Genomic DNA, 27,578 nt, shown 5'->3' on the forward strand with positions numbered 1-27,578 from the left:
AGACGTTCCTGAGATTATAGAGTAAATAATAAAATAGTCTAAGATCAGCTGTCCAGATGTTCAGTCTAGAACATTATGCATATTTTTTAAAAAATTATTTTATACTGAAAATAGTCAAATGAAATTATGCTTTAGAAGAGAAATGTCACTTTTTTTCTTTTCTTTCTTTCTTTTTTTTTTTTTTTTTTTTTTTTTTTGCTTTTTAGGGCTGCACATGCAGCATATGGAAATTCCCAGGCTAGAGATCGAATTAGAACTGTAGCCACTGGCCTATGCCACAGCCACAGCCACGGGTGGATCTGAGCAACATCTTTTTTTTTTTTTTTTTTTTTGTCTTTTTTGCTATTTCTTTGGGCCGCTCTCGCGGCATATGGAGGTTCCCAGGCTAGGGGTCTAATCGGAGCTGTAGCCACTGGCCTACGCCAGAGCCACAGCAACGCAGGATCCGAGCCACGTCTGCAACCTACACCACAGCTCACGCCAACGCCGGATCGTTAACCCACTGAGCAAGGGCAGGGACCGAACCCGCAACCTCATGGTTCCTAGTCGGATTCGTTAACCACTGCGCCACGACGGGAACTCCTGAGCAACATCTTTGACCTACATCATAGCTCATTGCAATGCCGGATACTTAACCCTTGAGCGAGGCCAGGGATCGAACCTGCATCCTCATGGATCATGGATACTAGTCAGGTTCGTTACTGCTGAGCCACAACAGGAACTCCGGAGAAATGTCACTTTTATATCTTTGCCAATGAAGAAAAAAATCGTTGGAGAACTCTTGTATATTTGTATACTTCTGAGACATGTGAAGGAAGACTGAGAAGGAACTCAGATTTGGGAATGACAAAGGTGTTTAGGAAGGAACAATATTACGCTCAGAGCATCCATAATTAGCCCTAGTTAGGTCCAGGGCATCAGTAAATGACCGAAGTTGCCCTAGTAAAGGTCAGAGATAAACTGCTTCTTCCCAATTTCATCTTTTTAAATTTTATATCTTGATGCGAAATTTGCTCGTATCTTAAATGCATTCTTAATGTAAAAGAAACATGCTCATATCTTTTTAATATAAAAGTCATGTCCAAATTTTAAAGAGAACTTACGTGGACATCCTAAGGTGTAGGTGTGTGAGTCTAGGGTTTTGACTTGACACTGTCATGGCTCCTCTCTCTCCCCACATCGCCACTGGTCAGCATCATTTTGCACGCTGGTGTCCGTGCACTCAGCCCTGGGAATTTGTTGGTGTGGTGTTTAAATAGGTTAAACTGAGAAATTATGCTGCCATCTGTGGCACCTGTGGCAGGTAGCAGGTCCAGTGTTCTGTGAGTGAATAGTTAGAGCTGAGTGAGTGAAAGAGTTGGAATATAACATATTTAACCTGGCAGATCTCTTGTGTAGAAGTGAAGTTGGTATTTATTTCCCAATAAGTAGCTATGTCCTTACTAAATGATTAGTTTTTTCAGAAAAATCTATTCAAGCTGGTTTCACATAACAGTGCATCTCATACTAAGCTAATGCCTTTTCAAGGACGTTAAGAATGCTGAGCTTGCTCTGTTCGAACTGAGCCGAGTAATTACCTTGGAACCAGATCGTCCAGAGGTATTTGAGCAGCGAGCCGAAGTGAGTGTGGTTTTCTTTTTCCCCTCTGTTACTGGTTTAGTCGAATCTCAGACTTTTTTCCCTATTATTTTATTACTTATAAATTAAAACCTCGCTTATACCTATTGTGTTTTCCTCCATAGATACATAATGCCTTAAAACACGGTGGAGATTACTAAAAACTATGGGCCGAGCGATACTCCTGACTTAACATGTAATAGTAATATTTGGTATTAAAATACACAGTTATGGTGTGTCGTGCCATTGTCAGTGCCCATTGAAAACTATGTCATACGTGATGTTTGCTGTACATATGACTTACTTTAGCAAAACAGTGTGACAGTATGGTCAAATGAGATTTCTAGCCTTTAGAAGCATCTCGGGGTGTGTGTGTGTGTGTGCTCGTGCACACATGTGCATACTGGTATATAATTCGCATGAGATACACCTGTCTATATAGAGACATAGATCAGGTAAGGGGGACCATAACCAGAACTTATGACTGAAGGTGGAGACAGAGAAGAAACATGTGGTGAAAATTCCAGGTAACACCTGTGACAGTGGACTCCGAGGGGGGGGCTTCAGGAAAGCATGGTCTGCCAGGGCTCAGGGACAGGTCAGCAAGGGGACAGGTTCGGGGAGTGTTTGCAGAGGCCTCACTGAAGAGGTGATGCTGGAGCGGGTCAGATCCCTTGTCCTGGGGGACAAGGTGGGGTGGGGTGTCCAGGCCAGGGAAAGGCGTGTGTGCAAAGGTGTCCTTTTTAATGTTTTTAAATGAAATGTGTCCATTTTACTATTTTCATAAAGCAATAGTAAACCATCCAGATTTCATGCTGTATTTATTTTACTGCACCTATACTCACATTATTGGCCTTAGAATTTATGTTAATGAATTCAATCTGAATAAAATTTAACTTTTAATAGTCTGATCTGGTGGGATTTGAGAGTTCCACTAAAGGGGCAAATGACTTTTTTCCCCTCTTCGAGGGGAGAAAACTGAGCAAGCAGAGGGAACACAAAGTGTTTTAGTGTTTTAAAGTCTGCATGTGTGAGGTTTTTGTCCTCAAAATGATAATGTCTTAAGTTACAGTTCAGTTTCTTAACATGAGTTTTATGTTTTATTGGGGTTTTGACTTCCTGAATGAAATTCCTTCTCCATTAATGAAAAAATTCATTATCTCTTGTCTCTTTTGGATCGTAACCCTAAGGGTTAAGTGAATCTGTTTGCTGCTGTATGAGAGTCCTATTGGTTTTTAGGGGGAGCGTTTGGTGGCCCAGTTGGTGACCCTCTGCTCCAGGGAGAGGCCATGTGCTTTTCCTCACCATTACGATGATGTCACGCTCAAACGTTATGACAAAGCATGAATTTCGCTCAGTGTACTTAGAAAGAAGACTGAGCAGCTTCAAAAAAAAAGCTAATTGTGTACCCCAAATAATATTGGTAATCAGAAAAGTGATTTCCCATTATCTGAAAAACGAAATAATAATACCCCCATTTTCTGGCATAATCAGACAATAATGTCACAACGTAGTGATTTTTTTCCAGCTCAGTTACGGGATACCATTGATCTATGTCAGAAATTCTTTTACAAGAAACTTTTCACTTTGATGCTTTCTGAAATAGTCTGTGTTCAGTGAACATAATGTAACCTTTTTTAGTGACACTACTATGCATGTTGATTGGTGTGCTGGTGTGTGACAATTCAGTTACGTCTCTGAGGGTTAACCTACCAGGTCAAGATGTTGTTCCTTTGAAAATACAATGCCAGGCCACTATGGGGCTTGAAATCTCAGGGCGTAATTCCACTTCTTTCCTCTTTCTCAACTATCTTTCTTGCCACTGTGATGTGACTACCTGACTCTTCTCTCTTTTGCTGGCTTTAAGTTCCTGCAGAGGAGGAAACCAGTTAGTAAAACTGGATGGAAGTGTCCTATTCTAAGAACAAAATTAACCCAAATTTAAAGACATCTGTTCTGGATAAATTGCTTGAACGCAGTTCATGAATACAGATACACATTTGAATTTTTCTTGTGTCTTTGGGGTGTTTTTTTCATTGTTGTTGGGTGTTTTTTTTGTTTTTTGTTTTTTTTTCAGGGCTGCCTCTGCGGCGTATGGAGGTTCCCAGGCTAGGGGTCCAGTCAGAGCTATAGCCACCAGCCTATGCCAGAGCCACAGCAGCACCAGATCCGAGCTGCGTCTGTGACCTACACCAGAGCTCCCAGCAATGCTGGATCCTTAACTCACTGAGCAAGGCCAGGGATCGAACCTGAGTCCTCATAGATGCTCGTCGGGTTTGTTAACCACTGAGCGATGATGGGAACTCCTTTGGGGTGTATTTTTGCATCCTGAGCTGCCTTCTGTATTGTCAGTGTTGCCAGAACACAACCGACTGCTGGATTAAAAGGCGGTTTCAGAACAGGCTTGCAGCTGTTTACTTCCTTCCTTTCAGATCATGACCAATGAGTTGAGAGTTCACACAGAGGGCTGTCAAAACACGCAGGATCTTAGAAATTGCCATTCAGCACTTAATACCACACAGGGCACAGCTAGAGAGCATGGCGGACTCTGATCTGTGATGAACACTTCCTCTATTTCAATGGTTCAGGGTTGTCCTTCAGGTTAATTTGACACACCAAATTTTGTTTTGAAAGGTAAATGACAGGTTGTGGGGGGGGGGGGGAATGGTCATACGTCAGGAAAAGCAGCATTTGTTGTGACCCAGAACATGAAACAAGGATAAGTCCATTGCCATTGTTGTAATTCCTTAGCCTCCTCTTGGCCGGACAAGGTCGGTGGCCCTTCGCCTGTTGACTTTGAACCTCACTGCCTGGTGCCTGGGGTCCAGGGTTTTAGGCTGCAGAGGGAGTCATAGGGCGTGTGGTGTGGGGAAGTGGAGTTGAAAAGTCAAAAACGTTGGCAGTGTGAGGATGATCATTGGGACTTTTCTCCCCTAATTGCATTTTTGGGTTTATAGATTCTGTCCCCTCTGGGACGAATTAATGAAGCAGTGAATGATCTCACTAAAGCTATTCAGCTTCAGCCCTCAGCACGGCTGTACAGACACCGGGGGACCCTGTACTTCATATCAGAGGTGAATTATTCTTGCCTTGCAACCTTTCCTTTCACAATGATCAAGACTTGGCCTTTCCTTCTAGTTCAGAAAACGGCTTGTTGATAGATTTGGGTTTGGGGCTGAGTCATACTACATTTGCCTTCAAAGACAGGTATAAAAGCATTCTCTTTAGCTGAAATCGAACCCAGTGGAGACATATGAAGTGTCAGGAACACATTTTCTTGCTTGAGTTGTCAGCGGTACCTAATTCTGGGCTGGGGGATAAAAAGAAGGAGAGTGAGAAACAGAAGAAGAGAAATGTGGTTTACAGATTATACCGTCACCTTTCTTGCGGATAGCAGCATAGAGAAGCATGTCCATGTTACCACTGTGACCATTAAACTTACAGGAACAATTTGAATTTCTGTGGGTCTCACAACCCAAGAACTAAAACCTGAATGAATGTGGCTTCCCAGACTGTACCTTCTCAGTCTAGCAAGATTATCTTTTATCATCAGAGTGGTGTTTATGACTGTCACACTTATTTTTGTGGGTTTACAGTCATTTTTAATAACAATTTGCTATTGTACAAGAAATAGAGTTTCAAAATATCAGCATAACATGTTTCGAGGTTGATCTACATCATGACTATTTTAGAAGTACTTGGTGTAATAAAATGCTAGTACCAGAAAATAATTTGTAAGTTTCTATAACAGATTATGACTTTAATCGTGTGTAAAATAATATTCTTGTTGCGGTCGAGACAGCATGCTTAAATTAAACCTTTATGAGTTTCTCCCATCAATTTAAATCCACTCTTTCAACAAACAGTAATAAGCATTCAACTCATATTTATGATCATGAAATGTTTCTTTTAAAGCCAGAAAGGGCACAGGATAAATTGGGAATTTTTTTCCTCTATCAGTCAAAGGTACAACATGTCCAAAATATCTAATGAATACTACTTTATTTTTTTTTCATTCTCCTTTTTGTAGGACTATGCCACAGCCCATGAAGACTTTCAGCAGTCCTTAGAACTGAACAAAAACCAGCCCATAGCTATGCTATACAAAGGTTTAACTTTCTTTCACAGAGGACTTTTGAAGGTGAAAGTGCTGTGTGATATGTGTACATACAGCGATCCTGCTTTTCCTTTGCGGGTGGGCTTTAGTTTGGCATGTTTTTAAATGACGTCTCAAGTGTCTGATTGGTTTATTTTAGAAAGTAGTTTGAATCAACATATTTATTGAGCTCCTACTGTCTGATAGATGCAGAAGGGGGAGGACAGAAGGTTAGGAGGGAGACATAATACTTTGCATTTAGGACGGATGCATTTTACAAAGACTTTCTTTTCTCTACATATCGTGTGTCATACGGTGAATACACTAAAGTGATATCAACCAAGGGCTTTGGAAGCAGAGGTGAGAAAGATTCCTTTGAACCCAGGGGTTGGGGGCAGGCCAGAGAGCAAGTGGGCTGCATCCTGACCTGGAAGGCGGAGTGGGGCTGGGAAGTTTTGAAAAAGCATGAGCGATGATACCAGCGCCGGGGGACACAGCCACGGTCAGTGCCCGGAGCACAGCGGGGCTGAGTGCCAGGAGACGGGGCTGGGCCACGGGGAGGGCGTCCTGAAGGTCAGGAGTGCTGTGCTGAGAATTCTGGCTTTAATCGGTGGCCCAGAGGTACTGTAAAACCTGGATTTGGGGGAAATACAGAGACAAGACCCGGTTTGCATTTAGGAAGTGGATGCTGAGGCGGCAGGGGCCGAGGAGGGTAGGGACAGGGACACAGGAGACGCTGGCCACGTTCAGATTGGGGCGGCCAGACTGCCTCAGGCCCTCTGGGGGCTGCAGGGGCGGTGCCAGCTCCGTCCCTTGAAGGAGCAGTTGAGGGACCCTGGTGGGGCTCTGTTTCAGCTGACGCCAGGTGTGGGTGGGATGCCCCCACCAGCTCCTCCCCCTACCTGTGACCCTGCATTCTCCCAGCCTGTGCCAGGCCTGTCCCTGCCATGGACGAGCGCAGAAACACTGAGGGCTGAGAGTGGAGCTCAGCCCCTCACCCAAGCCAGGCCTGACACATAGCAGTGCTCTGGCACAGGACGTGTCCAAACCGGCTGAGTGAGGACAGGCCAGCCTAAGAGCCAAAGACAGTGGGAAATGACAACCCTCCATTGCAGTGAGGAGGTGGGGAGTCCAGAGGAGGTTCCACTGAACCTGGTCTTGGAAAGCTGTGACAAGTTCCAGTAGCACGTGGCAGAGAGAACATGCACGTTATTGTTGAAAATAGTTCCGAGGATCTCACATACACACACACACACACACACACACACACACATGCACACACACATGCACGCTTGGAGGTTGGGAGAGGGTTTACCTTTGAAAAGCCCTCAAGCTGTAAATCCTCAGTGTTACAGTGTCTGTCACATAGTAGGTGCTCAGTAAGTATCCGTGGGATGAGTGCATTTCAAAGACAGAGCACTGCACTGAAGGCCTGGGTCTGAGCTCTGGCTCCGAATCTTCTTGATTGCATAACTGGACGTGCTGCTCCACCTCTTTGGGCCTCTCCTTCCACATCTGTCCGGTAGGGGTGCTGCCACTCTCCGCCTCCTGGAATGACAATGAGGATGACCTAGAATAGCGTGTGTGAAAAGTCCTGCATAAACTCTAAATGTGGATCAGGTATTAATTATTACAGATTATTTTATATGTGGAAATTTCATTTATAGACCCATTAAAAAAAAAAGTAACCCCCAGTCATTAAAAACCAAACCAGAAAGAATTTCTCAGATCTCGTTTCATCCACGTCCTCTCCTTTTTGCAAGTACATGGAGGGTGGTCCCAACAAGGACCCTTTCTGGCTCCCCTCAGGATTCATGGGGGCAGCACAGGGGCTTTGAGGACAGTTATTCCACATGTGCTTTGAGCAGCGGCCCGATGATCTCTTTCCATTTGTTTCGTATCTGCCCTCTATTCCTCTCATCTTCTCTCGGTCACCTTCAATTAAAAAATGCAAAATCACAATACCCTGTTCAGAGCCTGTCCCTTGAGTATGACATGGAGGAAAAAGAGATTTGAAATAGGAAAAAACGCGAACTGTTACTACTCAGAGGGTAAAAACACTTTGTTAAGGTAAACAAATGCAAACAAATGATTCCACTTTTAACTGAAAAACCAGGTTTAGGAACGTGGGCGGGGCTCTCTGTGTTATATCCAAAGGACGAATTTTCGGAAAAGAGTGGTGACAGAGACACCAAGTAGAAACTGGACATGGACTAAAGTTCAGTTTGGTATATTTCAAACCTACATGGTGAGAACCTAGAAGCAGTGCTTTCCTTCTCGGAGCATCAGAAGCCCCTCAGTGAATCAGTCTCCCTCAGTGGTTTTGATCCTTCCTTCTTTTCGCCACGCTCATAAACACAGCATCAACGTGTGTAATGGATGAGACCTTTTTCTTTGCGTTTTGTAGATCTGCTGTCCGAAGAGGTCAGACTGTTTACGTATTGTCTCACTCATCCCAACGGCATGACATCCCCATGAAGTAGAGAAGGAGCAGAGGGTGTCCCAGTTACACAGATTGGAAAACTGAGTCAGTGGTGAAATGCCTTAATTACATTAATGAACTTAGTTTAGATACTTCTCTTTTTCTTCTTAACTGTAGAGACAAAGTATAAACCGCACTGGAATGCCCGTTGTGGCTTAGCAGGTTTGGAACCCAGCCAGTATCCATGAGGATGTGGGTTTGAGCCTTGGCCTCGCTCAGTGGGTTAAAGGATCCGGTGTTGCCTTGAGCTGAGGCATAGGCTGCAGATGCAGCTTGGATCCTGCATTGCTGTGGCTGTGGCGTAGGCCAGCAGCTGCAGCTCCGACTCAACCCTTAGCCTGGAAACTTCCATATGCCATGGGTGTAGCCATAAAAGGAAAAAATTTAAAAAGTATTAAATAGTCCAAAGAGTTTGCATTATCACTGTATCCTAAAGGTGATCTCTCCAGATCAGCAGCAATTTAGAAATTAAGTGGGTGATTGCTTATTTACTTTATGATATCATACATTAGAAATATATCAGGGAGTTCCCGTTGTGGCACAAGAAACAAATCCAACTAGGAACCATGATGTTGCAGGTTCAATCCCTGGCCTTGCTCAGTGGGTTGAGGATCCGGCATTGCCATGAGCTGTGATCAGCTTGGATCTGGCGTTGTTGTGGCTCTGCCGTAGGCCGGAGGCTACAGCTCCGATTTGACCCCTAGCCTGGGAACCTCCATAGGCTGAGGGTGTGGCCCTAAAAAGACAAACAGACAAAAAAAAAAAAAAAAAAAAAGAAAGAAATATATTAGGATAGGAGTTCCCATCATGGTTCTGCTATGGCTCAGCAGAAATGAATCTGACTAGCATCTGAGGATGCAGGTTCGATCCTGGGTCTCACTCAGTGGGTTAAGGATCTGGCATTGCCATGAGCTTTGGTGTAGGTTGCAGACATGGCTTGGATCTGGCGTGGCTGTGGCTGTGGCATAGGCCGGCGGCCACAGCTCCTATTAGACCCCTAGCCCAGGAACCTCCAGCGGTGCAGGTCCAGCCCTTAAAAAAAAAAAAAAAGAACTATATTAGGATATATTACATGACAAATTTCACAGCTGTCCAGTTCAGTAGCTATATCAGACATTTTGGATTTTCTTAGGGGAAAGAATAGCAAAAATCTTTCTATTGAATTGTATACCCGTTGTAAGGATATTTCAAAAACTGTATATTCGGAACACATACATTGACCTTGAGAGTTGCCTGCGGTTGTCCTGTTCAGTTATAACTGAATGGCCCCAGAGTGCTGGCTGCTCACCAGCTAGTGAGGAGGATGGCAACTTAAGTGGTGACCATTGCATTCCCTGTGTAGACGAATTCAGAGCCAGTTCGTATGCTGAGAGATTGATTCAACGAACGTGGTTTCTTTGTTCCCAATGGCTTAAAATCTTGATTCTGCTATGTCCCCTTTTTGGCAGAATGAGGTAGAGAGCTGTGCAGTGATTAGACAGGAACCCCGAAACCAAAGACTCTTAAAAGCTGAAGAGAAATCAGACTTTGAAGAACTGTGGCGTCCAAGCATGCTGTAAGTGCCGTGGGCAGCAGAGGCCCCCGGGCATCTCCTCCAGACGTCCACCTACACCCCAGACTTAATGGTGGACTCATGGCCTCCCCCCACCTCGCAGCTGTCCACCTGCTAAACCGCCTCGGTTAACACCCCGGCCCTGCACCCAGGCTCTCAGCTTCAACTCTCCCTGCCCTCACCTCCCTCCTCCCCCAGCCCCACACAGCCAGTAGGGTCTTCGTTTGCCTTTAAAAAACCAACCCTTCCTGAATGGGACCCTTCTTTTCTCTCCCTTGAGACACTATCTCAGTCTGAGCTCTCATCATCTCTTGCCTGGACCCATGCGGCCGCCTCCTGGCCGGGCTCCATCCATCCTCTCCCGGTTCCCGTGTGTCTTCTCTGGTTTTGCCCGCCTTTATCATCTCTAATGGGTACATGTTGTGAGATGGGGACCGCCACCCAGGCCCCAGTCCTCAGGGCTTCAGGGTTGGCCCAGGCTGCAGAGCCCTCTGGCCCCTGACCCCCGCATCTCCCTCTCCCACCCTCACCCATGCACCCTGTGCTCACGCCCCAGTGTCCTAGTGCTCCCCGTCCAAGAAGCTCCACTTTCTTCCCCAAACCCTCATTCTGTAAACCCAGCTCCTTGTCACCTCCTTGTGCAGCCTCTTCTGGTCCCTCAGGCTCAGTTAGTTGTTTCTTTCACTTTATTCCCAGAGACTTTTGCTCACACCTCTGTCGTAGCTCTTAGTTTGTATTCTAATAACCTGGTGACACAATTGGCTTTCTAACAACACTGTGAATTCTTAGAGGACAGAGATAATGACCTGCCTATCTTTGTGTTCCCTTCCCTCCTGTGGCCCCTGGCACATAGTAGGCACTCACTATATGTTTGTTGAATTAAATATATAGTTGTAGAAACCCTAAAAGATCCGGACTGTGTCATGGCAAGAAGCCTAATTAAGAGTGGTCCTTAACACTTCAGTGTTCGAATTGATTTTCATCTTTCTCCCAGGCAGTAGCTATGCAGTGGGACTCCTTAATGAAAAGGTTTATCCCCGTGTTGCCTCTGAAGAGTTTCAAATCCAGCCTCTCTTGACTGCTGCCCCCCCACCGCCCCGAGAAACCAAGAAGCAGAGAAGGAATGACTTTCTGAAAAGAATCAAGATTGTCCTGCTTTTGCCAAACTATTTTGTGTGCCTACCAGGGAATTAAATGTTTATTGAGTGCCTACCATGTGCAAGGCATATGATATCTTTAGTAGTTTTTGCTATGAATTATCTAATGAGGCTGCAATGTTCTATCCCAGGAGTTTTTAAGGCTTTCTCATTAAAGCTCTTAGAGACCGTGATCCTTTATAGCTGTTAAGTGAGATATGTCTTTTCCTGGGGAGATGGGTGAAATGTCTTCGTAATTTTTTTTTTTTTTTACAGTAAATAAAGTTATAATGAAAAGTGCATTCAATGCTGGTGGAAGCCTAGGATGTTTTTTCTGACATGGAATGGTGCATTTTATTGCCAGTTTTCACAGAGAGTCCCCTTGCAGCCAAGTATACTGTGGTTCTGAGGGTTGGTGTCAAGGCATAGTGTGTGCGGTTCTGGGCCCTTAGCGCACACCTGGAACCTTGGTGGGAGCCACAGTCCGCCTGCCCCCAGAGTGAAGGTTTCTCTTATTTTGTTCCTTTTTCCTTGTAGATCATGGGAGTCCTTCAGATGCTCTCCTAGGAGCCTTTTTTCTTGTCTTATAAACAATTGCACATTGGGCTTGCTCTTTTCTGTCTCTTCTGTTGGTTCACTTTTAAATGCTGCTGGCTGTGATCATTTTGGATTATTTCACGCAGCTCTTAGGCTTCCTTTTGTTCCATGCGGCTTTTATCCATTAAGGAAACTATGTTAAAATGAAGGTGTTATTAACACTCAAAATCCTAATGAAAGAGATAGTGAGAAGCTGTTTTCCCTTTTTGAAAGGGAGAAACTTAAGGCCCTGTTTTCCGTAGTAATGCATTTGTTTACTGTTGAAATCAAATCATCCTGACTCATAGTTTATTGTGCTTTATACCTCTCTCTTTTAAGTCCTCTTATTTAAAAATAAAATCACTCAGAGACCATGCATAAGATGTAGATAAGTCCTTTAGTGATTTAAGAGAAACTCAATTTTAAGTTAAGTAAATGAAATAATTTTCTACATACTTTTTACAGGAAGCTATTGAATCCTTCAAAGAAGCTTTGAAGCAAAAAGTTGACTTTATTGATGCATATAAAAGTCTTGGGCAGGCCTATAGGTGAGTAAAGTAATAACAGGTGGGGGAGGAGGGAGGGTGTCGATGGGGAGATAAGACAGCCTCGTAATCGGTATATACAATATTATATATACACACACACACATATTTTAAAGCATTTCTTAACCAAAAGAGATGCTCATTCTGAATTACACAGGCATGTATATCCTTGTTGAGATCTTCTTTGGACTATAGAACTGTCAGTAAGAGGATGTCAGGATGCCTGTTATCTGTCTTAAGAGAACCTCTTTTATAGATATTGGTCTAGAAAATGGTAGTGCTTCAAGGGTTGTTGCTTTGAATAGTGGCATTATAAACTGTTGAGTTCTATATGCTGCTGCTTTTTTAGACAGTAACTGAGGTTAATACCCACATAACAGGAGTTCCCATTGTGGCTCAGTGGGTTACAAACCCAACTAGTATCCATGAGGATGCAGGTTAGATCCCTGGCCCCGATCAGTGGGTTAAGGACCTGGCATTGCCGCAAGGTGTGGTGTAGGTCACAGATGCGCTCCGATCCAGTGTTGCCGTGGCTGTGTCGTAGGCCAGCAGCTGCAACTCTAATTCAACCCCTAGCTTGAGAACTTCCATGTGCCACAGGTACAGCCCTTAAAAAAAAAAGAAAAAAAAAAGTGAGTGCTACATATATTTTTAAAATATTCCTTATTTATAGAAAACTGACATATTGGATATTTTGGAGGCTCTATTATTTATAAGAAATTTGATATATAAAAGAAGGCTGCTCAGTAAGAACCTTTCTACTCTGAAATGATCAAAAATTCTAAAATATACTTCTTTCAGAATTTTAAATTAATGATTTACGAGATTTTACGTAAAGTAACTTTAGTGACAGAAAAAATATTTAAACCTATGAACTTGATTCACAATGATATACCTCTGTATGATTATAACCTACATACTTTTTTCCCAAAAGAGAAACATGTTTCTAGCCAAAAAACTAAAACTTACACAAAGTTTTTTAGGGGTTGGAGCTCATCCTGGATTGGGGAAAAGAATTTGAATAAGCTTATGTCTTTGGAAATCAATAAATTAATTTCCCCCTAAAGAATTTCAAGAGCTCTATGATTGTCCTATAATCTGGTAAGATTTAGAAAAATTAAGTAGGGAGTTCCCATTGTGGCTCAGTGGAAATGAATCTGACTAGCATCCATGAGAACTCAGGTTTGATCCCTGGCACTGTTCAATGCGTTAAGGATCCAGTGTTGCCGCGAGCTCTGGTGTAGGTCACAGACATGGTTCGGATCTGGCATTGCTGTGGCTGTGGCATAGGCCAGCAGCTACAGCTCTGATTCAACCCCAGCCTGGGAACCTCCATATGCCACAGGTGCGGCCCTAAAAAGACAAAAAAAAAGAAAAAGCAAGTAGGAAAAAAAAAAAAAAAAGCAAGTAGGATATGATGAGGCTAAGTAGCTATAAAGTGGTAAAATTAAAAAGCAAACACCCATATCGGGCTATCTTATTTGCAGATTGGACGGTAATTCTGAGGATAACTTGTTCTGTATGTTTACTGAAATGTCTGTACTATGTTCATCACTATTGTTAAATACCTAGAGAACTGGGCAATTTTGAAGCAGCCACTGAGAGCTTTCAAAAGGCTCTGTTGCTCAACCAAAATCATGTGCAGACCCTCCAGCTCAGGGGAGTGATGCTCTATCACCATGGCAGCTTACAGGAGGCCCTGAAGAACTTTAAGGTGAGCATCTGAAAGTGAGAAGCACCGTGACTGCAGACCTGCATGGATCCTCAGCAAAGTTCGGTGCAACGGGGTGGGGGTGGGGGTGGGGGAGGGACAAGAATAGGGCTTATACTGCAGCAAAAAGAAAGAGAAAACCATTACCTTGTCCTGTTGACTGATTTACAGAGGACGTATTTGGCCTGATTTAACCCGGAGGGAAAGTTTTTCCAATTCCAGATTAAAGACGAATATACTTTAAAGTGTATTGCTAACTAATAACACATTTTCTCCTTCAATGCCTCAGCGGTGTCTGCAGTTGGAGCCATATAATGAGGTGTGCCAGTACATGAAAGGACTCAGCCACGTAGCAATGGGGCAGTTTTATGAAGGGATAAAGGCCCAAACGAAAGTTATGCTCAATGACCCTCTTCCCGGCCAGAAGGCTAGCCCAGAGTACCTTAAAGTGAAGTATCTGCGAGGTAAGTCAGGCAGTTGCAGGGTCACCGCATTTAAAAGCTTGAAGGTGCAGGTGTCACACGGCTTGTCTCTCCAAGGTCCCCTCCAAGGCAGCTGAGACTCTCAGAGAAGCTTGCCCACTGCCACCCCTCGGGGAATGCGAGTGTCAGGGCTAGAGACCCTATGTCTTATGAAGGCCAGTCCAGTGCCTTTCTTTCTTTCCTTTTCTTTTTTTTTTTTTTTTTTTTTTTGGCTTCTTTGTCACTAAAGTTAAAAGTTTTTACTTAAGTCAAAAAAAAAAACAAAAAACATATCTTGAACTAAATGTGACCATCATCTGGGTATGTGTGTTTTGTCACGTCTCATCCAAAGATAAAGGGATGACAGAAAAGTACCCCTTTATAAGGTTTCTGCTGTTCAGTATAAGCTTAGTATCTTTGATCTGTCATTCCTTCATATCAGAGTTCTCACCTATGTTGGAGAATTTAAATCAGGCTGAAGAGGAAACTCGTCTTTGAGTTATCTTTTCATTAGTCAGTCTTACCTTCTCTCTGCCCTACATAAAGATAGTTTTGTTTTTCATAGAAAGGCAAATCTTTACTTTCATTTCTCTTTCGTCATATTTTGCCCTCTGTTCCAGTACTGTCCAAGTGAGAAAAATTGCAAGCCGTATGTGTGATTTTAAATTTCTATTGGCTTCAGTAAAAAGTCAAAACAAACAAAAGACAAAAAATAAAAAGGTGGAATTCATTTTAATAATACATTTCATGTACCTTAGTACACTCACAGTATTAGTTCAGCCTCTGGTAAATATGAAAATTCTGTTTGTTAGATATTTTCCATTTTCTGTACTTGTCTTGGAAATCTGTTTTATTTTTTTGTCTTTTTAGGGCCACACCCGAGGCATATGGAGGTTCCCAGGATAGGAGTTGAATCAGAGCTGTGGCTGCTGGCCTACACTGCAACCACAGCAACGTGAGATCCAAGCCGAGTCTGCGTGTCTGCAACCTACACCACAGCTCATGGCAAACCCGGATCCTTAACCCACTGAGCAAGGCCAGAGATCGAACCTCCATCCTCATGGATACTAGTCAGACTTCTTTCTGCTGAGCCATGATGGGAACTCCTGAAATATATTTTACACTTACAGTTCCTGTCAACTTGGATGCTAAATTTTCATTGGAGATTCATGATCTGGACTTAAGAGTTCATAAAATTTATTTATTTATTTATTTATTTGTCTTTTTAAGGCCATACCTGCGGCACATGGAGGTTCCCAGGCTAGGGGTACAATCGGAGTTGTTGCCGCCGGCCTATGCCACAGCCACAACAACGCTAGATCTGAGCTGAGTCTGCAACCTACACCACAGCTCATGGCAACGCCAGATCCTTAACCCACTGAGTGAGGCCAGGGATTGAACCTTCAATCTCATGGTTTCTAGTCAGATTCGTTAACCACTGAGCCATGACAGGAACTCCAAGAGTTCATAAAATTTAAAGTTCAAAAGTAGGTTGATATATGTGGGTTGTTCCAAACATTGTGTTCTAATAATTGCACAAGATAGCAAAGTATTAATTTATGTTTAAATTAATCTGAGTTAAGTAAAATTTAAAGTTCAGTTTTTCAGCCACACTAGCCACATCTGAAGTTCTCAATAGCCAGCTGGCTAGGGGCCACCTTTTGGACAGTGCAGCTGCTTACTCTAAATTGTAATTCTCTGTTCGTTCCTGGTTTGGGAGAACTTGGACTTGTAAACTATCGATTGAAGATGCGGGCACTCCTTATTCTGTTTTTTCCCTACACCATGTTCCTAGAGACAAACAGCAGTTGGTCAGTTGATGAAATCGCATCCACAGTCAGTAGATCTATCCGTTGACAAGGAACCAGGCTCTCTGTGGCATTGAACTTGCATTCTTAGATTCTAGTATTGAATAGTGAGATCTTTAGTATTGCTTGTGGAAAAGCAGTTAAAATTTAGCCAAAGTGGGCCCAGATTGACTGGCGTGTATTTGGCCTTGGCGACTCAAGTCAGCAGCAGGCCACCTCCATTGTCATCTTATAGTGACTTACTAAAATTTGGAGTCCACTTAAAAATTCTTATCATTAAATGGAAGTTTGTTGTGAAGTCCTTGGACTTTGTGCAAATTGGCTATGAAAAATGACAGCCCTAAACACAGTTCCTTGGGCATATTTGGGTGCATCAGATCTCACCTCCTGTCTGCAGAGTATTCTCGATACCTTCACGCACACCTGGATACCCCCCTTACGGAGTACAACATTGACGTGGATCTGCCTGGGAGCTTTAAAGACCACTGGGCTAAGAACCTGCCTTTCCTCATAGAAGACTACGAAGAGCAGCCAGGGCTGCAACCCCACATAAAGTGAGTGCTTCAAAAAGAGGCTGTTTTTTCCTCTTCGACACCAAGCTATACCTTTATCATATCTCTTGATTGATAAGTGGCCTTCTGATGGATTTTTTGGGGGGTTTGATGTGTCTGCAAATATTTCTCCTAGTTTATAAGGTACCTTGAACCTCACCTTTGAATATCATCTTTCCCTCTAGCCTGACGTAGTTTGGGGCACCTTCAAACTTCAAATGCACTCATGCTTATTAGAGCCTTTGACATGCATCATTCTTATACCTTGTTAGCTTAAAACAAGTTTCTCAACATATTAAAAGTTTGAAATTACCATACTGGCCAATTGCTGCTGCAGTACGGCAGAACAGATATGCTCAAACAGTATGCCTTTACAGAGCAATTAGGTTTAGAATAGAAATTAATTCCTGGGCATCTAGCAATGCCTTAAAACATTGGGAAAAATCTGGAGTTCCCGTCATGGCTCAGTAGTTAACGAACCAGACTAGGTCCATGAGGATGTAGGTTCCATCCCTGGCCTCCCTCAGTGGGTTAAGGATCTGGCGTTGCTGTGAGCTGTGGTGTAGGTCACAGACGTGGCTTGGATCCCACATCGTTGTGGCTGTGGTGTAGGCCAGCAGCTGCAGCTCTGATTGGACCTCTAGCCTGGGAACCTCCATGTGCCACAGGTGCAGCCCTGAAAAAAGACAAAAGACCAAAAAAAAAAAAAATTAGGAAAAATCTGTAAAGATCAGCGCCCTCACTCCCTAAAAAGAAAGAAAGGGGAGTTATTCAAACAAGAGTGGTGGATGGTTAAGCACATTTTAAAGGAAAAGGATGTCCATGGAATGCCTTGAGGCGTGGGCAAAATGGGTTTTCAGACCTTCATGGCTGGCTGATGCCACGGTGGAGGCCTTCCCAGGGTCTCAACAGAAGCAAATGCAGATCCATCCTGGGAAGAAATTAGTGCCAGTTTGTGCCCCCGAGTATTCCCACAGATGAAGATCACTGGTGTGAGAATTACAACCAGTGTTACCAAAACCAGCTGTGAGAATCAGCAGAAACAACAGACAATAGACTTTGACGCTCAGGGACTTCAGCTATTGGAATTGTTGAAAACAGACCCTAAAATCACTCCAGAGGAAGTAGTAAAGAAATCACAAACATGAGCAAGAAACGTGAGATTATTTAAAAAGTGACCAGACAGATTAAAGAAATAATGAGGGAAGCTTTAGTCCCCAGGCTGGCTTCTGGGACATGGGTTTGGGGAGCTCCCTTCATCCCGAGCTGGGAAGCATGGCCCCCTGCACCTGCCTGTGTGTACAGACAGCACAGTGTAGGCCACACACTTACTTTCCCTGGGGGCTGGCAGGGGTCCTCCCAGTACAGTCCCGGAGCAGTAAGTGTCCAGTGAGTGTGTCACCCTGGAATTAGTGCCATGTGTCTCCCTGGAGTCCTGGCTTCCCCTGAATCTCAATGCCCCCTGAGTACAGCTGTACTGGGAGCCCAGGAGCCCACTCTGAGACTTTCTGAAGCCCAGGGGACTCTCGGGGACCCTGACACAGCCTGTAACTTAGAATAACTTAGAGTTGCAGTCTTTGTTACGGAAACTTGTAGCAGGTTGGCAGCGAGACAGGAGCCACATACACAACCCCAAGCACAGTTGGCAGTGATACCACTTGGGGCTGGAGTAAGAATGGACAGAGGGTTGGGTATGGTTGCTTGTTGAAAAAGGCAGTCCATGCAAGTTGTTTATTCTGGAGAAGTTTACGAAACACATGATGCTCAGAGGTACCTTGCAAACTAAATATCAGTGTGGCTACCAAGCATATGATAGTGTCTCCACACCCTCACAAAGATTCCTTCTCTTAGTTGGTGTATGGTTGGGTGCAGAGCATGGAATTTAGGATCATGTGGTGCTAGGTGTCTTGATTATTTTTCCAGTGGAGGAAGTGACTGCTTTTCAGGTGAAATGAGCTAACCAGGTATCTGTCGTCAAAGTCTGTATCATGCACTTAATGTTTCTTCCAGAGACGTGTTACATCAGAATTTTGAGAGTTATAAACCTGAGGTGCAAGAGCTGGTTTGTGTAGCTGATCGTTTGGGATCCCTGATGCAATACGAAACACCTGGTTTCCTGCCAAACAAGAGAATACACAGAGGTATTTGAAAACTATCTGAAAATGGGAGTATTTCTGACCAAAGAGCAAGGATTATTAAATCATGTTGTACTTAAAAAAAAAAAAATCCTTTGTTGTGCTTACTCAGAATCTGCATGACATTGGAACAGAAATGAGTAGATTCATTCACAGTGAATTCTGAAAGAAGACTGCTTCCAGCTTTGGCCTTTGTGCTGATGCTAAATGCGGATGTAGGATGTGGGTCTTTCATCACGGCTGTCAGTCAGACCGCTCCTCCCCCAGCGCCATCTCCTTGCTGCGGAGGGAAGAGGAGGGTGAGCCTCAGCTCCTTCGGGGCTGGGAGCAGACACATCTGGGATCGGCTCCAGTTTCCTCTGATAGAGCAGAGTTTTCAGCAGGCTGTCATGATTGTTTTTTGGTTTGTTTTGTTTTGGCCAAGCCATGTGGCCGGCCAGAGATTGAACTGAAGCTACAGCAGTGACCACACCAGGTCCTTAACCACTAGGCCACTAGGGAACTCTGAGGCATTAAGATTGTAATGCATCTCTGGTCTTACTAAATTACCCACACTTGTTAGTCTTTTTATTGTTATTATTATTATTATTATTATTATTATTATTATTATTATTTTAGGGCCACACCTGTGGCATATGGAAATTCCCAGGCTAAGGATCGAATCAGAGCTGCAGCTGCCACCCTAAGCCACAGCCGCAGCAACACCGCATCTGAGCCACATCTTGGATCTTTACCGCAGTTTGCCACCACCCTTGATCCTTAACCCACTGAGCAAGGCCAGGGACTGAATCCGCATCTTCATGGATACTAGTTAGGTTCTTAACCTGCTGAGCCAATGGGAACTCGTGTGATTCTTTTTTTTTTTACGTGATGGCTTCCGAGTTGTTCACTGAGCTACCGATAAAGATCCCTCTACAAACTCTGTTTTCCCCATGTTTCCTCCTTTCAGCCATGGGCTTGGCAGCTTTGGAAGTCATGCAAGCCGTACAGCGTACGTGGACCAATTCAAAGGTTCGGATGAACGGGAAAACGCGGCTGATGCAGTGGAGAGACATGTTCGACATTGCGGTGAAGTGGAGACGGTAACTGGCGTTTAAATTAAAACAAGCTAAAAAGTAAAAATAAAAATAATTCAAAAAATTTTTAAAAAGTAAAACAAGCTAGAGGTCTTACCATTGTAAAACAGTCTAAGTCTCCCGTAGTTAACAGACTTTCAGTCTCATTTTATTCACTGATAACAGACCTTGTAAGTTATGTTTTCCTCTGTAAAGTTTGTTGGAAATTTCTGGCATTGTTATTCTTTGAAATGCACTCAACAGTTGTTTGTGAAATTGGAACTGATTTTTAGGTGTTTCCAAGCACACTCGAAGTGCAGTGTTGTAGGAACGACAGCCTCCCTGGGAGCATATCATTCCCCAGGTACCTTTGAATGAACCTCAGGGCGTCAGTGTCTTCATGGTTGAAGTGTGGGCCTGGCCAACCCACCACAGTTGACATGGGGGAATGGCTGATACTCATTTTTATGAAAAAAAAAAAAAAAAAAAAAAAAACTTGTACTGACTTCTTACTTGGCCCAGTTGAAGCATCTTTTATGGAATTTGCAGGTTTATGTTTCGTACTTTTAGGTGTAATGAACTGAGCCATTGTTTTCTCCCCACTTCTGCAAAGACTTCTCCATGTTTTATTTGTAATGTTTCTGAACGTTCCTAGGTTTAATCAGCCTTCATGTTTAACAAGCCCTATTTTACAGGATCGCTGACCCAGACCAGCCAGTGCTATGGTTGGATCAAATGCCGGCACGAAGTCTTAGCAGAGGATTTAACAACCACATCAATTTAATCAGGTATGAACATCCTGTTCATCTCTCCTGGTTTCGTAGGACTCTTATTTGAAATATACAGTCTGTGGAGACCACAAGCAGCCCTTTGCTCCCTTCCCACTGGCTTTGGGATGCAGTGTAGCTCTGCACCTGCAGGGTCCTGCCTGTGTTGCTGTGCGCTAGTCTGTGCTGCTTCTCCAGGCTTCTCTTTGATGCAGAGCCTTGTTGCAGGGTAGAGGGCTGGCTTTCTGCCTTGATGGCAATCTTGAAAGGGTTCTAAAACATCACAGAGTAATGGGATGGAGAACATTTTGTTTACCCTGCCATCCTGATAATATTGCTTGGTGTAGAGCATTCTCCTGGTGGGGAAAAGGCTCCCTTGTCCCAGCCTGCAGCGCATGAAGGGTTTGCGTCAATAACACTGGTCTGGGCTCTAAACTACCATCCAGGGAGGACAAGTCAGGTTACCTGGCCAGTCAGAGCTGTGGGGGAGTTCTTCCTTCCTTACCCTGCCCCTCATGTGTTTAGCCACTCCCGGAGTAAACAATAAGGAAATATTAAAGAATTTCAGCTCCAAGGAGACCCACTGAATTAAATTCAGATAAAATGGACAAATATGGTTGTTGTGTCACATTTAAAATGCTTTTAATTCCAGAAACTTGAATCAAGACAATATTATACTATACCACGTTGACTTTTTTTTTTTTTTTTTAGGGCCACAGTTGCTGCATATGGAAGTTCCCAGGCTAGGGGTCTAATCGGAGCTGTAGCTGCGAGCCTACACCACAGCTCACAGCAATGCTGGATCTTTCATCCACGGAGCAAGGCCAGGGATCCAACCTGAGACCTCATGGATTCTGGTTGGATTTGTTTCTGCTGCACCACAATGGGAACTCCCAGTTTGACATTTATCTTTAATGGAAATGTTATTGAGACATTTATTTTTGTTTTAATTTTTAAAAAATAAATTTCTGGGTTCCCGTCGTGGCGCAGTGGTTAACGAATCTGACTAGGAACCATGAGGTTGTGGGTTCGATCCCTGGCCTCGCTCAGTGGGTTAAGGATCAGGCATTGCCATGACTGTGGTGTAGGTTGCAGACTCGCTCGGATCCCGAGTTGCTGTGGCTCTGGCATAGGCCTGCGGTTACAGTTCTGATTCGACCCCTAGCCTGGGAACCTCCATATGCTGCGGGAGCAGCCCTAGAAAAGGCAAAAAGACAAAAAATAAATAAATAAATAAATAAATAAATAAATAAATAAATTTCTTTTCCCCTTATGACTTGGATATTCCTGTAAAGATTCTTATGGAATAATTTGTGGCATGTGCAGATAGACTCACTAGCTTTAACCAAAGGCCACTGTCCACGTGCTGTGCTGCATGATGGTGATACAGCCGTGCAGCATGGCCCTGGTCTCAGAAAGTTCACAGCCTACTGAGGAAATGGACCAGTGAAGGACCATGTAGTGGGTAAGGAGTGGTGGTGGTCATGTGTGCAGAATGCCAGGGGTGCTCAGCCCAGCCTTAGGTGATGCTGTTTGGAAAGATGGAAAACAAAGAGAGGTGGAAGGACCTAGAGCCACTCACGTGTCCATGTGGTCAGGGAGGTAAGACTGATTCGTTACCACTGGTGATTGGTTTGCAATTAAGGACCTATCAGGAATCAGACTAGAAAGACAGGCAGAGGCCAAAGCAGAAATAGCTCCCCTCACCCCAAATCTAACTAACTTTTGTCATGCCAAGGCATTTTTTTTGGTCCTGAAATGATGGGGAGCCATTCAGAGATCAGAAGCAGAGATGTGGCGTGAGCAGATTTGCATATTTGGGTCATCACTGTGGCCGCTGGTGGCAGAATTAGATGAGGAGTCAGCGGCTCCCCTGGATGTGTGGGGAGTGGGTTTTCTTTTTCTTTTTTGGCCATCCCTTGACGTATGGAGGTTCCCAGCCCAGGGATCAGATTCTGCAGCAATGCCGAATCCTTTAACCCATCAAACCTGCATCCTGGTGCTGCAGAGACGCCACCTATCTGATTGCGCCACAGGCACGAACTCTGGAAGTTGTGTAATATTCAGATGCACTAGTGCAGCAGTCTAGAAAGCCTTGTGGATGTAAATGGGAGGGGAAGTGTGGATTCTGAGAAGGCAGGGTCGGAGCACTGGGGGGCGGGTGAGAGGTGTTCAAGTGTGTGGCTGTGGGGAGGCTAGGCTGAGGTCTTGCAGATGCTTGGTGGCCCCAGGACAGGAAGCAGGTGAACACACTTGGGAGCTGGAGCTGGGGGCCTAGCGGGCTGGGGGTGTGAGTTGCTGAACTGTGGGCAGTCCAGGGAGCCATGTCCAGAGAGCAGCTGGGCCTGTGGGACACACGGACACCAGCCTGCTGGCTGTACACGAGGTTCAAGAGAGCTCTAAAAATGGGGGTGGGAGAGTTCCTGTTACGGCTCAGTGGTTACAAACCCAGCTAGTATCCATGAGGACTGGGGTTCGAGCCCTAGTCCCGCTCAGTGGGTTAAGAATCCGGCATTGCTGTGGCTGTGGTGTAGGCTGGCAGCTGTGGCTCCTATTCCAACCCTAGCCTGGGAACTTCCACATGCCGTGGGGTCCTAAGAAGCACAAAAAAATAAAAATAAAATAAAAATAAATGGCAGTGGGATTGGAAATGTGGGGAAAAGGCTGTGTGGCAAGCGGTGGAGGAGGTGAAGTCCATTCTTAGCAGGTAACGTGCTCTGAAGCTGGTGTGAAAATCTGAGCCTTATTTAAGTGCTTGAGGACCTTTCTTCCTGCTCGGGCATCTCCAGGGCGGAGTTTGACGCGTTCCCACCAGAACAAGCTCCAGGTGCTGACCATCACCCTTGCTAAGACAGGTGCTTGCTCCTCCACTCTTTGAATGCACACAAGAGATTTTCCCAAACCTCTTTGCTGCATTATCCTCAGAGCCTTTGTGTCCGTTTGAATTAACTTTGAAATTAGATGTTGTGTGGCGCATGTTCTTTTGCAAAAACATTCTTAATTTTTTTTTTTCTTACAGGGGTCAGGTGATTAACATGAGATACCTGGAATATTTTGAGAAAATTCTCCATTTTATTAAAGATAGAATTCTGGTTTATCATGGGTAATCTTCCAATTTTCTTTTTCATAGTAATGGAGAGATTTAATATATTTGACACTCCTGTATTTATGAAACTTGAAAACTAGGCCTATTGATGGACAAAACAGAGTGTATCAGATTTTTACTTAGTGTTTGGGATCATAAAGTCTTTCACAGCCATTTATCAACTTTCTCTTTAAGAGCCTCACAAAATCTGTGGACCGCAACTGAGTATTTTTATCTTACACACAATACTGCGACTTTTCTAGCCTCTTTCTTCTAAAAAGCAGGATGTTTCTTTGCATGTGTTAATTAGGGATGAAATGAGGAATTTCAGCCTTAAGTCTCACTCCGTTTCACCTAAGAGGCAGTATAGTATAGAACACATCGCTGGGAAAAAAAGACTTCTGAATGTCAGCTATCACCAAGGAAATATAAAATTGCTATAAAAACCTCCTAGGGGAGATCCTGCTGTGGTGCAGTGGGTTAAGAATCCGACTGCAGTAGCTTGGGTCGCTTCGAAGGCACAGATTTGATCCCCGGCCCAGTGCAGTGGGTTAAAGGATCTGGCGTTGCCACAGCTGCATTGTAAGTCACAGATGCGGCTCAGATTCAGTTTTTGGCCCTGGAACTTCCATATGCCTTGGGTTCGGCCATAACCTCTCTCCCCCCGCCAAAAAAAAACTAATAGGATACTTCTATTTGAGCAACTTTTTTTATTTACTTACTTATCCTGGCTGCCCCTGCAACATGCAGAAGTTTTCAGGCCAGGGATTGGACCACAGCACAGCAGCAATACAAGCCATGTCAGTGACGGTGCTGGATCCTTAACCCACTGAGCAACTGGGAAACTCCAGGAAACTCTATTTTCTTTTTTCAGAAAATTTACTACTTTTTTTCTTCTTATAAATAAGTGATTCACGTATCCTGACTATGGTAATGTTATATAAATCTATACGTGTATCAAAATGTGCAAAACTGTACACATTTCCCCCAAAAGTCAATTTTCCTGTATGATAATTTTTAAAAGATTTGAGAAATAGACTCATTAAAATTTTTAACAAATTAAAGAGAATTGACCCATACTGTACAGTGGGGAAAAAAAAAAGTATGTTGGGGGAAATACCAATAAAAAATAAATTAAAAAAACAAAAAAAATAAAGAGAATTGAAAGAAAAAAGAATAAATATCTCTGAGTAATGTTAATATTTTATTTCCTTCCATTCTTTTTTGATGCATAAATCATATTTGAATATATGTCTATCCTTATGATGATATTTTACATATATATATAAAATGTGGTTCTCTGCTCTTTTTCACTTAACATGAAACTCATTTTTCCATTTTTTTTTTGGATATTCCCCACAAGCCTCCTTTCAATGCTGATGTACTCTGCAAGATCCTTAACCTGCTGCACCACAAGAGAACTCCCATTTGAGCCACTTTAGAGAGAAAACATTTCCTTCTAATTTCATAGTTGGAATAGGAGAATCGGGATTTTCCAGCCAAGCTCAGACATGTCCACACAGGCACTGGCTGTTCCTCCATGCCATTTGCCCTGTTTCACCTTCTAGACAGACTGCTCTGTTTCCTTAATTCTCACCTATAATCCAAAACTCATTAGATTAACGCATCCCATTATTTACAAACTTTGGTCCTGGTCCACCATCTTGAATATTGAGCCACTCATAATTAAGGATGCTTTATTTAAATTGAAGCATGGACTTGGAGAATAGACTTGTGGCTGCCTGATGGGAGAGGGAGGGAGTGGGAGGGATCGGGAGCTTGGGGTTATCAGATACAACTTAGAATAGATTTACAAGGAGATCCTGCTGAGTAGCATTGAGAACTATGTCTAGATACTCATATTGCAACAGAACAAAGGGTGGGGAAAAAATGTATACATGTAAGAGTAACTTGATCCCCATGCTGTACAGCGGGAAAAAAATTAATTAAAGGAATAGCATAATTATTAATTTATGTATTAATTTTTGTTACTGTCTCTCCCTCTCTCTCTCACTTTTTAAGAGCTAATAATCCTAAGGGATTGTTGGAAGTTAGAGAAGCTCTGGAAAAGGTCCACAAAGTAGAAGACCTCCTTCCAATTATGAAGGTAAATTTATCATCAAAATCGCAGTAAGTGTTTTTAGGAAAAAAAAAATTAGCACTTTCTAAAAAAGAACTCCTAATTACTAAATGCATGTTTTGTTATTATTAGAAGCATGTTCAGTATTATAAGCATGCTGCTTGAAAATATTGATAGAAAGTGTTTTTATAGACATATATAAACACACTCTGAATAATAACCAAAGTAAAGTAAAACATAGGCATTCGTCTTAAACCTAAAAGCAGATCTGTGGGGAAGCAGTTGATGTTGGAAACCGAAGAAAACTTAAACATACATGTAATTGAATTCTGCTTCTGGACACAGAGTCGTCCCCACTACCGACTGCCCTTCTACATCATAGCAATGATAAAACTGGACAAAATACAAGGCAGCTCTTTTCAGGTGTTGAATGGTTTCAAGACTGATTCTTGAGAGAAAGGAGCCATGTGAGGTGAGCCCCACCTCACCCCAGCTTTCTGCTTGGGAAGGCTTGCCAGACCACTGGGCAGGGATGTGGAACCCCAGCAGCTCAGGAGGCAGAGTCTGGAGCCTGGGTCTGTGACAGTGGCTGGAACATGATGTGGTAGGACAGTGCCACAGAGCAGGGAGCTACATGCCTGGGGTGCCCAGAGGACAGCGTGGGAGTCCCATCACCTGGGCTGAGGGCTGGATGGTGCACCTGTCACCTGGGCTGAGGGCTGGATGGTGCACCTGCAGTGAGATAGGGGCTCAGCAGTGAGTGGCTGCTGGGGCTGAGCTGAACAGCGGCATCGCAGACTTCACAGCACTGAGAGGTGCTGGAGTTCTGGCCTCATCTGGGGGCATCTAGACACATGTTGATAAAATTGGGGGACTTCAGATAAAGGAGAGTTCCCTAAAAAATTGAACATGGAATTACTGTAAGATCCAGCAGTTCCACCTCTGAGTATGTGTTCAAAAGAATTGAAAGCAGGGACTCAGACAGATATGTGCATCCCCATGTCCACAGCAGCATTACTCACAATAGCCAGACGTGGAAACAACCCAAGTATCTGTTGATGGATGAATGGATAAACAAGATGTGGTCCCTCCATACCGTATTATTCAGCTTCAAAAAGGAATGAGATTCGACACCTGCTACACCTTGGATGAACCTTGAAGATATTATGCTCAGTGAAATAAGCCAGCCTCAAAAGGTCAAAAACATGTTCATATGCCCCCTTCACTGCACCAAGATGAAATTCATAAAGAACAGATCCCACCTACTCCAAAAAGTCTTTAAAACATCACCATGGTGCCATCAAGGAGCTCTAAAAGGCCACTTATTTATAGTAGAAAAACCATGCATTTCAGTAGGTCAACATTCAGGCATGTCTTCATGAGAAGCCACAAAAAAGTCACCAGTTGCTTGCACATGAGTGTAAAATCTTGGTGAACGTGACAGCTACAGAAGCAGCCCTGTGTCCACATGCCACTTGGTAACTCCGGTATCACGAGCTATGATGTCATTGGCAATATGGTTTTCTGTAATGGTAAAACCACGCTTAACAAAGTTCCATGCAATATATAATTTTACTTCTTCCTCAGTTTGTAGGCTGTTTGCATTCCTAGAAAAGTCAGCGTGTATTCCACCAGTAACAAATATTCAGCATGTTAGTGTAAAACGGAGTCTGGTTCCAGGCTTAGGCAATTATTAAATTATAAACATCTGCATCCCCATCTACATGAAAGCCCAGTGAAGTTGTGCACGTGTGACTGTTCCTTGCTCTGTGGCACCCGGTGGTTTTGGCCCCCACCCACCTTTTCCCTGAGGCCCTCACACTCTCCTGTAAATTCCCCAAATGCCCCCCCAGGGGGCAGGAGGTGCTGCTGGGTGCACCAGACAGAAGGAAAACTGGAGCCTGTTTGGAGTCTCTAGCTT

At 43.7% G+C, this 27,578-nt stretch overlaps 1 protein-coding gene across 14 annotated transcripts in view; it reads left to right on the forward strand.

Annotated features, from left to right (window-relative positions):
- Positions 1-27,578, forward strand: part of TTC13 (tetratricopeptide repeat domain 13) — an 83,168-nt gene that overhangs the window by 44,388 nt on the left and 11,202 nt on the right. For 2 of the 14 annotated variants that reach the window (XR_014827887.1, XR_014827888.1), the window contains exons 6-17: positions 1,528-1,620; positions 4,575-4,691; positions 5,648-5,758; positions 11,925-12,007; positions 13,577-13,718; positions 14,005-14,179; positions 16,382-16,538; positions 18,546-18,676; positions 19,620-19,752; positions 20,421-20,513; positions 23,512-23,595; positions 25,600-25,707. Coding sequence is in view for 6 of the 14 variants with exons in the window: in XM_001926662.6 (XP_001926697.1) it covers positions 1,528-1,620; positions 4,575-4,691; positions 5,648-5,758; positions 11,925-12,007; positions 13,577-13,718; positions 14,005-14,179; positions 16,382-16,538; positions 18,546-18,676; positions 19,620-19,752; positions 20,421-20,513; positions 23,512-23,595; positions 25,600-25,684 (1,404 nt within the window). In the remaining 8 variants the exon portion in view is untranslated. Of the gene's footprint in view, positions 1-1,527; positions 1,621-4,574; positions 4,692-5,647; positions 5,759-11,924; positions 12,008-13,576; positions 13,719-14,004; positions 14,180-16,381; positions 16,539-18,545; positions 18,677-19,619; positions 19,753-20,420; positions 21,259-23,026; positions 23,596-25,599; positions 25,708-26,002; positions 26,130-27,578 lie in introns of all 14 variants that reach the window. The other 12 variants (XM_001926662.6, XM_005652418.4, XM_005652419.4 and 9 more) reach the window with 9 other exon arrangements.

This window comes from Sus scrofa, chromosome 14 (assembly GCF_054392235.1).
Source record: "Sus scrofa isolate SSC_HxYL_T2T_F1_AM1 chromosome 14, Sscrofa_HxYL_maternal_Yorkshire_Landrace_v2.0, whole genome shotgun sequence".
NCBI classification, from domain to species: Eukaryota; Metazoa; Chordata; class Mammalia; order Artiodactyla; family Suidae; genus Sus; species Sus scrofa.